The sequence below is a fragment of the Daucus carota genome, chromosome 9, assembly GCF_001625215.2.
Source record: "Daucus carota subsp. sativus chromosome 9, DH1 v3.0, whole genome shotgun sequence".
NCBI lineage: Eukaryota > Viridiplantae > Streptophyta > Magnoliopsida > Apiales > Apiaceae > Daucus > Daucus carota.
The window spans coordinates 6,759,173-6,769,803 of record NC_030389.2 but is presented as its reverse complement, the minus strand read 5'-3'; the positions used below and the strand labels follow the sequence as shown (position 1 = coordinate 6,769,803).

General features: G+C 34.0%; 2 protein-coding genes across 2 annotated transcripts; both read left to right on the top strand.

The window, feature by feature from the left end:
* The first annotated feature begins 2,464 nt into the window (after window positions 1–2,464).
* LOC108202860 (heavy metal-associated isoprenylated plant protein 34) lies at window positions 2,465–5,164 on the top strand. The gene is made up of 3 exons (XM_017371433.2): window positions 2,465–2,732; window positions 2,832–2,907; window positions 3,544–5,164. Exons 1-3 carry the CDS (start codon window positions 2,703–2,705, stop codon window positions 5,007–5,009), a joined length of 1,572 nt encoding a protein of 523 aa, XP_017226922.1. The 5' UTR covers window positions 2,465–2,702; the 3' UTR covers window positions 5,010–5,164.
* A 3,888-nt stretch (window positions 5,165–9,052) lies between these two features.
* On the top strand, window positions 9,053–10,571 carry LOC108203027 (gamma conglutin 1). Its single transcript, XM_064083930.1, has one exon. The coding sequence runs from the start codon at window positions 9,186–9,188 to the stop codon at window positions 10,473–10,475; it is 1,290 nt and encodes a 429-aa protein (XP_063940000.1). The 5' UTR covers window positions 9,053–9,185; the 3' UTR covers window positions 10,476–10,571.
* Window positions 10,572–10,631: the final 60 nt, after the last annotated feature.

Here is a 10,631-nt window from a genome sequence, read left to right as displayed (position 1 = left end):
TTTATTATCCATTTAGAATCATTTTTTTAATACATCAACGTAGACGTAAAATCTCAAAGCTAACACTTATTTCGGAATATACAAAGTTTCATTCAAGACATCGGGGGTGTTTAGTCGAAACTTAAAAGTTCGACTTCTGAGTTTATAAGTTAGAAACACTTATTCGTACCGTTTGTTTAAAAAATCAAGAAGTACTTAAAAGAAGTTAAGAATACTAAGGGGGTGTTTGGGTGAGCTTAAAATAAGTGCTTTTTGCTTAAAATAAAAAAGGGGTTTTATATCAAACATGCCACTCGTTGGGTCAAAATATCTCACTTGACCCACACATCTCAACGGGGGCTCATTTAAGCCACTATAAACCAAATACATATCAATTTACCCACATACTATTCATACCTTTTTACTTAATCATTTATAAAAAATTAACCGTTTGTTTTTTTACTACGAAACCACTTCGAGTACTTTCATAATTATCTCTAGTATTTATCGAAATAATTTGGGAAATTATAAAGCAACATAACAAGGGTGATCAAATAAATATATATTTATAGCTACATATATTTTTAATTACATAGTTATGTTGCTTTAAAAATTCTCAAATTATTTTGATAAATACTAGAGACATTTATGAAAGTACTCGAAGTGGTTTCGTTGTAAAAAAACAAACGGTTAATTTTTGACAAATGATTAAGTAAAGATGTATGAATAGTGACGTGGGTAAAATGATATGAATTTGGTTTACAGTGGCTTAAATGAGTCCCCGTTGAGATGTGTGGGTCAAGTGAGATATTTTGACGCAACGAGTGGTCAGTTTGATATAAAACCCAATAAAAAAGTGAATTAGAAGTCAGAAGCAAGTTAAGACTTATAAGTGATTAAACTGTTTGGGAAAGAAGTAGAAGTCCAGAAACAAAAGCTAGTAATCCTAACTTCTTTTAAGTGCTTCTCGACTTTTTATACAAACAGTACAAATAAGTGCTTTTAACTTATAAGTCCAGAAGCCGGACTTATAAACGTTTCCCAAACACCACCTAACTTTTGTTTGATGGCTTCTACCTTTTCCAAACACTATAATTACTTATAAGTTTTAATTGGTTTATAACTTCTAATTCTCTTTTTTATTTTAAACATTAAATATTTATTTTAAACTCACCCAGAAAGTCTCAATATTATTGTACCCGGCTTTATTAACTTTGCTTAGAGCACCGACTCTCGGTGCTGTTGGTGTGACATGCAGATTAGTGTATGATAAACGAGATGATGAATGGTGCAAAACATACCACCATTAATAGTTTGGCGGTCTCACACTAAACTTTGACATAATACAAGTATGATTCAACACGGCAACCGCCCAGGGAACCCATGTACATAACGAGGATATATATGTACAGTACTTGTAAGAATCAAAACCACTGCGAGTTTCAACTCTCAAGTCAAAGAGTATAGTCTCGTCTCTCGGACTCTCAGGGCTCTTAAATTTTCACACGCATGACTGACATTACGACGGCAGGTTGAATGTACGCTGTGTCTTCGATCAACATTTGTGTTAATGAAAAGGAATTTAAGTAACCGAACTAAACTGAATCGAGTTCTTTACCGAATGATTTTAACTACCTCCTAAATTCGTTTACGATTCTAATTCATGTTGGGAAATATGGATTTTAGTCCATATCGGTAAGTTGAACATTATGACTAAGAAATGTGTGAGATATGATGATATTTTTTTAATAATTGAAATTATTTTATTTTTTTGCCAAGATAATGGAATTTATTATTTTCATTGGAACTTGACTCAAATATTATGATATAAGGTAATTTGATTTTGTTTGAGATTAATTGATAGGGCGGATATCTTCATATATTATAATCTGATTTTATTTCAGATTATTTATGGGATAGAGTAACTTGCAAGTATTACATCAGTTCCATAATTAATAATATTTAATTATGGAAAAAAGTAGCGCACAAGTTTCTGTGCACTTATATATATTCTTATAGGTTGTTAGGTTGATCATCTCAAAAATATCTGGCGGTCACATCTTTTTCCATCCTATCTTTTGGTGATAATTTTCTTACTCGATTTCGAGCTCGTTGGTGGGGAACAATCACGCACTGGACTCAGGTTTTATTATACTTGTTTTTATCTCCTTAATTTTTGATTTATCTCGATCAGTGTTTTACATCACACGCCCAATAATTTTATTGTTTGGTTTTTACGCAAACTGATCATTTATCAACCCTTCGTTTCATGATTCAATTAATTTTGATTCGAGCAGCTTAAATTAGATATTTTCCCCTGTGAATTCTCAAAAACAAGAGAAAGTGTAAAATATCTAGTTGTCAGAGTCAAATCTAATCAAGCCAGTAATTCAAATCACACTGAGAGAGCTAGCTAGGTGATAGTACAAAGGTAATGTCCAGCTGCTACTCCCTATAAATCCAACTCTTTTATCACTTCTTTATTAACCCACCTTCATGCTTCCTTTCCTCCTTGATTCCCTCCTCTCTATAAATATTAATCTACTCATTCCACTCTCTCTTCTCAACCAAGACTCTTAAAAAACATACAATTAGCTCAGTTTTTTTGGTTGGAACTACCCCACCAAGCAACTCTCCTAGGAATCCTTTTGAGGAGTGTTTTACACATTAACTTGTTTCTCTCTTTCATTCTTTGTTGTCTGAGTGGCTCAGATCTTGACAGGATGAATAAGCAAGATATTATGAAGATGCAGGTACTTTTAGTGCTGGTTTATTATGTTTTTTTTTAGTTTAAGTCACTTGTTTTGGTCTTGTTTAGTGATGTTTACTTGTTTTGTGGAACTTGGGTGTAGAGCTGTGTGCTTAGAGTGAACATACACTGTGATGGATGTAAACATAAGGTCAAGAAGTTGCTGCAGAAAATGGAAGGTATGCATACTGTAAATTGTAATATGATTCTTTAGCTTTGAAGCAATTTCTCAGTTGTTTTTTGGTGATTTTGTTAGAAAGTAGAACAAAAAAATAAATGGATTATCTTGTTTTTGCACTAATGAGCTCTGACCCAGTTCCCAAGATTGTAACTTTCTTAAACTGAAGTATCAACTCCTTCATAATTATATGCCTGGTACTGTTAGTCTGTTAGATCATGTTAGAGCTTTCAGTTTGGTGTTTTTGAGCTCTCATTCTTGTAGGATTTTTAAAAAAATTGAAATAAAGACAGGGGCTTCAGCTTTAGTTTAACAAATGAGTTATGTTGCAGTTCAAAAGATTAAACTTTAGTTCTTAAATTCAAGTCCAAAATCTTCAATATTATGTGTAGAAAAATTGGCTAGTATAATCTCAACAATTATTAGGAAAATATAAAAAAAATTAAAAAAATAACAGAGTTCAAGGCTCTTTCATGTCTAGTTCTGCATCTTGTTTATGGTATTAATTTTTGTTTCTTCAGCCTATTTTATTAGAATCAATTTTTAGCTGGACAAGGATTCTGGTTCGTAGCTCTGCATATACGAGTTATGTTACAGTTCAGAATATTTTTTTAATTAAATTTTTAATTTTTGGCAGGGGTGTATTCAACAAGTATAGATTCAGAGCAAGGGAAAGTGACTGTGATGGGAAATGTTGATCCGAACGCACTGGTTAAGAAGCTAGTGAAGTCGGGCAAACACGCGGAGCTATGGGGAGGAGCACAGAAAGGCTCAAACAATATGATGATGAACAATATGTTCAAAAATATGCAGATGGATAATGGAAGTAATAAAGGTGGGAAGGATAACAACAAGCCTCAACAGAAGGGTGGGAAAGATCAGCAAAAGAATCTTCAACAACAACAAGCCCAGTTCCAACAAATATTGCAACAGCATGGAAAAAGCTCGAAAGATTTCAAGATGCCTTCGAAGGACCAGAAAACGGTGAAGTTTGATTTCCCTGTTGATGACGATGAATATAGTGATGAGTATAGTGATGATGATTATGATGATGACGATGAATATGATGATGAGGATGATGAGGAGTTCGGTGGTCATGGTTTCGATGATCACCGGAATGTTCAGAAGTTTCAAGATAATAAGATGAAATTGGGTATGGGAAATGGAGGAATGGGGATGATGAATTTTGGTGGAAATAGTAAGAAAGGAGGGTTTGATTTACCTATAGATGTTAAGGGTAAAAAAGACGGGAAGGATGGTAAAAAAGATGGAAAGAAGGATGACAAAAAAGAAAAGGGTGAGAAAAATAAGGGGGGGTTCTCATTCAAAAGCTTGATGGGGAAGTCTGATGGGAAAAAAGATGGGGGTAAAAAAAGTGGTGAAATTGGTGGAAAAGAGGGCAAGAAGGGTGGGAAAGACAATCAAGGTGGTGATGGTAAAAAATTTGATAGTAAGAATTTCGGAGGTAAAAATGACGGTGGTAAAAATGGTGGTGGTGGTAAAAATAGTGGGAAATTGCAAGGAGAAGTTAAAGTTAACAATGGAGGAAAAAACAAAGGTGGTGATGGGCATAATAATGGTGGGCATTATGGTGGTGGACCTGGTGGGGATCCATATAGTAATGGTAGCCGGGGTATTAATGTGAAGGGGGCTGCAAAGCATGATGGTTTTCATGATATGAAGTCTCATAATGGAGGTGCAGCTGGTAGGCCTATGGGACAAATGGGTCAAATGGGTAGTTACCCCATGGGTCAAATGGGGAACAACCCAATGGGTCAGATGGGAGGTCAGATGGGTAGTTATCCGATGGGTCAAATGGGGAGCTATCCGGCGGTTCAAGGTCACCCGGCCGGAGCAATTTCGGGAGGGTATTATCAAGGGATGGGGCAGGGGAACCCCTACAATCAGCAACAACAACAGTATATGGCGGCGATGATGATGAACCAGCAGCAGGCAGCTGGAGGAATGTACAATCCGGCAATGTATGGTCGGCCGCAGCATGCGATGAGCTATGGTCCGCCACCGATGATGCCGCCTCATGTTAATGATAATATTACCCACTACTTCAATGATGAAAACACTGATAGTTGTAGTATTATGTAAATTGTCAGGGAGTGTAGCTGTGATATGTTATGGTTTTGCTATATTGGGACTTATGATTGTGTAACTTTTGTGATGGAGGATAACTCTTACACAAATAGTAAGATTAAGCAAAATTTGTGCCTTTGTTAATTGGAAATGAGTAGTTGTTGCTTCTAGTTTGGCATTTTAAGTGCTTTTACTAACACAGGTTCATTTAGTTGGAGTAAATTCTCATGTTCATGAAGGCAAGACAGTGTTATAGATACATGTGCTGTGTGATAGGGATCAATAGCAAATTGACAATGTTCTCAAAATGGTGATGAGAAACAAGTTGCTTATTAGGTTTTGCCTTATAGAGTTTTATAGAATTTACAGAGGAAACTAATAGATATACCATGAATTTCACTCATCACATCTTACATATATGTTATTGGACATGGGAGTTCATCTAGCTTCTGCACTTAATTTAGTTGATTCTCAAAGCTGTGCTTCAAGATGCTCTAGAATTTGGAGTTGTTTATTGTCAGGACACATGAAGATATCTGGAAGAGATGGACTTGGTTTTGTTTAATTGAGGTGGACTGGGTGTCTTAATTACAAACATGTGGTTGGATCTGCAATAATTGAGTCACAACTCACAACCAAAAGTCACTGTTTACATGGATATAGATTTCAATGCCTGCTATTGAAAGGCCAACATTTTGACATCTCTAAATTCTACAGTCTGCAAATTGAAACTAGAGTAATTTCTGATCAAAGTGCCTTGGTTTTTAATTTTTGCTAAATTTTAGTGCAGTCTGCATATTAAACACAGGAGTAGGGGGTGAGCATTTGGTCGGTTCGGTCCAAAACCGGACCGAACCGAATAGACCAAGAACTGAAGTTTGAATTTTTTCCGGACCGAAGTTTTATAATGGACCGAATCGGACCGAACCGAAATAATTCGGTTCGGTCTGGTCCGGACCAAAAGAACCAGAATTATTTTTAAAATAAAAAATTATATTATAAATAAAACTAAAATTCATGATTTATTTTAAAATTTTCATATTAATTAATCACCCCCAATTCATTAAAGAAAGATATTATTAAATTTACAAATTACATATTATAATTATAACATATAAGATATATATAATATAAATATAAATTAAAATATATATATATATATATATATATATATATATATATATATATATATACACATCGGACTATTCGGTCTAGTCAGTCCGGACCGAAATATTTTTTTACGGACCGAACCGGACCGAACTTTATTTCGGTCTATTCGGTCCGGACCGAATGGACCAAATTTTCAGAAAATTAGGACCGAACCGAACCGAATTTACACGGTTCGGTTCAGTTTTTCGGTTCCGGTTCGGTTTTGCTCACCCCTACACAAGAGTACTATTTAATTACTCCCTCTGTCCCAATAAATTGTATACGCTACTTTTTGCCACGTTTTTTAAGGCTCCTTTAAAGTATAGTTCCACAATATTTTTTTAAAATTTTCTTTTTCTGAATAAAAATTTGATGTCTAAATTTTTATACCGAAAAAAAGAAAATTTTCAAAAAAAATTATGTAACTACACTTTATTTGAGCCTCGAAATACGTGCAAACACGGGGAAAGTGCCTTGGTATTTATATTTATGAAATTTAGTGGCTTGGTTGGTTTGGAGGAAAGACAGTTCAAAAACCAAGACAATAATGAAGTGGGTAGACAATTTTATTGGCTGTACTTTGTATTTTAAACAGAACTGGTTTCCATGGATGGATGAATAGTCAACTAGACCAGTGTACTTCCTCAATATACTTGTTGTATCTAATCCTAGGGCATCACAATTATTTATGTACTTTCTGTCTGCCACGTTATTCACTATTTTATTTATTTTCCAAAAATATGATTCCATTTTACAAATATCAAAATTATAATATATTTAGCCGGTACTCGGTAGTGGACAAACCGACGGAGTCAAGTAACCTTTTCAAATAAAAACATTTATTAAAATTACTGTTTTTATTTTTAACTATACAAATAATAATTTTCTAAATTTAAAAAATCATCCAGTTAGCTTTTCAAAAATTAGAAAATCAAGTTCAAAATCTAACTATCAAACACCAATATCCCATGATTTAAATATCAATTTTAAGATTACTCTAATGCTTTAAATATCGATTTAAACATTCGTTCAAACGATGCTTAGAGAGTTAGACGTCCCCGAAATGTCATGAGTTAGTCCTAAATGATGAATAAGCAATTTTTTGATTGAAAAATAGGTCAAATTCGATTCCTTAATGTCAATATCCCGTATAAATGGTCAATAATATATTTTTTTTAAACAACACTTAGATTGATAATAATTAAAAAAACAAGTAATCACTTACACTAAAGTTAATATCCTATAGGAAAAATGAAAAGTAATAATTTTTTTATTGTTTCATTCTATTATGTAAAAGAAATGTGTTGGTCGTATATGCTTATTTGCGGGTTAATTAACTAACAAATCATTTTTTTTCCGAATGTATCATGCAGATTATCGATCATTTTTGGTCTTGTTTGGGTCACTCATTTATATTAAAATTTTTAAATTTTTCATAAATGAAAAAAGTTTGAATGTTGCAGTTTTTGTGAACGAGCATAAGCTCATCTTTCTTTCCGACTATCCTGATTTTTTAACTATGTTCTCCCCTTTCAATTGAATTCAAATTCTCTTTTTTATATTTTTCTGAATTAATTTTAGATTTTCTTATTATTTTATTATTGCGTTGCCTTCGGTATAAATTCACGTCAATTCCTAATAAGTTCATGTTATACTATTTAACAAAAAAGGCATAAGTGTTAAACGGTCTGAAAATAATATATTTATTTATTTAGCCATTTTTTACTTTACAATTAAATTGTGATTGACAATTTGTCCTGTCTAAGTTTGAGTATTTTATTGACTATTTTGCTTTTCGTAACATAAAATAAAATCGGTTATGGGAAGACATTCAAATCTGACATGGGCCTTTGAATGTGGGCTTAATGTATTAGACAAGACCCATATCTAACTAAAGGGTACGTATACTGAATTATGATTTTCAATTAAATTAATAACAAAGCTTTATTTTAACAAAGCTTTATTAGTTTCTCGTCTCCTCCATCTGTTTTGTTGGAGACACTTGTGTCTGACTGATTTATTAAGTTAATGGAATTCTCTTTGATCAAAAAAAAAAAAAAACAAGTGTAAAATGATTACTATTCTGTTTTCAAATATTTTATGTTTTTTTTTATACATAATTTTAAAAATATTGATTATATTTAAATTTATTATTATTGTATTTTATTTTTCTAAATAAAATATTATTTAATTTATATAAAATATAAAGATATTGATTCTAATGATTCAATTAGTTTATCTAAAAAATATGTGTAAAAACCCAAACTTCAGATTTATAAAAATACTGGGAGTATAACTTTATGAATTTGGATTTTTTTGATTGGTGTGGTTGTTGTAAATGTAGAGGGGCCACCATTATTAAAGAGTGTAAGTCAATTAAAACAAGATAAATTTATCAAATTTTGTGCTTATTGGGTGCTCATGGGACAATCATAGGAAAACAGTATAAACATTATAACTAAGTATATATTTTAGGGTAATGATAAGTACCCCAAATTATTTTCTCAAAATGTTCTTAAATAGGTGATGCGTCAATTTGAGATGATTATATTAGTAAAATGATGGAATTGCAGCTTAATGACTCGATATCCAATCGAAAGATGACACGTGAAATTTAAGAAATTTTAAGAAATTTGTTTGGGATACCCAACATTTTGCTATACTTTTATCATCATCAAACAAGACCTTCATGATTCTCCGCATGAAAGACACCATGTATATGATTAAAGTAAAATCAACCCACAACAAATAGTCAAGTTTATCCTCAACCTGCCGTATACATATAAAGACAGCTCATGCGGGAACCACTTTCATCCTATGTTATGTACGTGTATGAAGAGATAATCATCAATTTTATTTATCCTTATATGCTAAAATGGGCAGTTTCATCTTTTAAGGTCACACTCATATAATAAGCTCCAAATTTATTACTAAAAACCAAATTCTTTTGTCACTGATTTCGACATGCATCTCCTAACTCGAATACATGATAAATATATATAAATACTATCTAAGTTATTTCATTTCCACAAAGCTTCTACTATGGCTACTTCAATCCTTAAAATTTTGGTGGTCTTCCTCTCTATCCTATCACCTGGTGTGCTATCCAAATATCAACTCCCCTTTCAGCTTGACACCCTTGTGCTTCCGGTGACTAAAGATAGTGCAACGAGTCTCCATGTAACAAATATTCAGAAAGGAACTCCTCGTGCAGCAACTCCGCTTCTCGTTGATCTAAGCAACAAGTTTTTATGGATTGACTGTGAAAGAAACTACACATCCACAACTTATCAATTTCCATTTTGTCATTCCACTCAGTGCTCTAGAGTGGGTAATCACTACTGCCACAACTGCTCGGCTCCGGCTAGGCCAGGTTGCCATGACAACGCATGTGCTGTAATGACCACAAACCCCCTCACCCACTGGAATGTCTTAGGTGAACTAGGCCAAGACATTGTCTCGATTCAACTGGCCCATGGGCCGACATCTGGTGTGTTTGTTGATGTCCCTCAGTTCATCTTTTCATGCGCTCCATCTAGATTATTGGCAGGGCCTTTACCAAAAGATGTGGTGGGAGTAGCTGGTTTAGGGCATAATCCGGTTGCAATACCACACCAGCTTGCTTCACATTTTGGATTTCGACCAAAATTTGGCTTGTGTCTCCCTTCATCTAATAAAGGTAACGGGGTCATTTTCTTCGGAAAAGGACCTTATGAGCTTGATCCTGGATATGATACTGTTTCGCATCCAATAGTAGGGTATACTCCCCTAACTATTGGCCCTAGAGGAGGGTATCACATACAAGTGACTGCAATAAATATAGGAAAAAAAGCTCTCCCATTCGACATCTCTTCGTTCTTCAGAACCAAACGAGGGTCCTTCGCTAAAGCTTTGATTAGCACCACAACACCTTATACCACACTCCATCACTCAATTTTCATGGCCGTAACTAAATTTTTCGGTGATCAGCTATCTTGGGCGCCTCAAATTCAACCACCAGTGTCTCCTTTCGGCTTGTGTTTCAACACCAGTAACATAGCAACATCGAGAATGGGACCTGCAGCTCCGAGTATTGACCTGCTTTTACAAAATGAAAATGTTACTTGGACAATATCTGGAGCAAACTCATTGGTGCTGGCAAGACCTGATGTGTGGTGCTTAGGGTTTGTGGATGGAGGGATAAAGCCTAGAAACCCGATTGTGATCGGTTCATACCAGCTAGAGAATAATCTTCTCGAGTTCGATCTCGCAAGATCAAGACTTGGATTTAGCAACTCTTTGTTGTTCAAACGTACAACTTGTGCTACCTTCAACTTCACCTCTACCCCGTAGACTACATGTGTGTGGCTAAACTATGAAACTTGCTTCTACCCTGTTTGTAATATTAATATGCAATAATGTTGAGTAGTTACCGACTACTTTTTAATAGTTTTATCTCTTATTTTTGTTGTTTTTTTGTGGTATGACTGGTCTTTTTTCGTCAAATTT

What these genes read in the sequence shown, in the direction of transcription:
- LOC108202860 (XM_017371433.2), top strand. Translation starts at nt 2,703, where the DNA reads ATGAATAAGCAAGATATTATGAAGATGCAG. An exon ending in AAGATATTATGAAGATGCAG is followed by an intron (nt 2,733 to 2,831) that starts GTACTTTTAGTG and finishes ACTTGGGTGTAG; the next exon opens with AGCTGTGTGCTTAGAGTGAA. An exon ending in GTTGCTGCAGAAAATGGAAG is followed by an intron (nt 2,908 to 3,543) that starts GTATGCATACTG and finishes AATTTTTGGCAG; the next exon opens with GGGTGTATTCAACAAGTATA.
- LOC108203027 (XM_064083930.1), top strand. Translation starts at nt 9,186, where the DNA reads ATGGCTACTTCAATCCTTAAAATTTTGGTGGTCTTCCTCTCTATCCTA.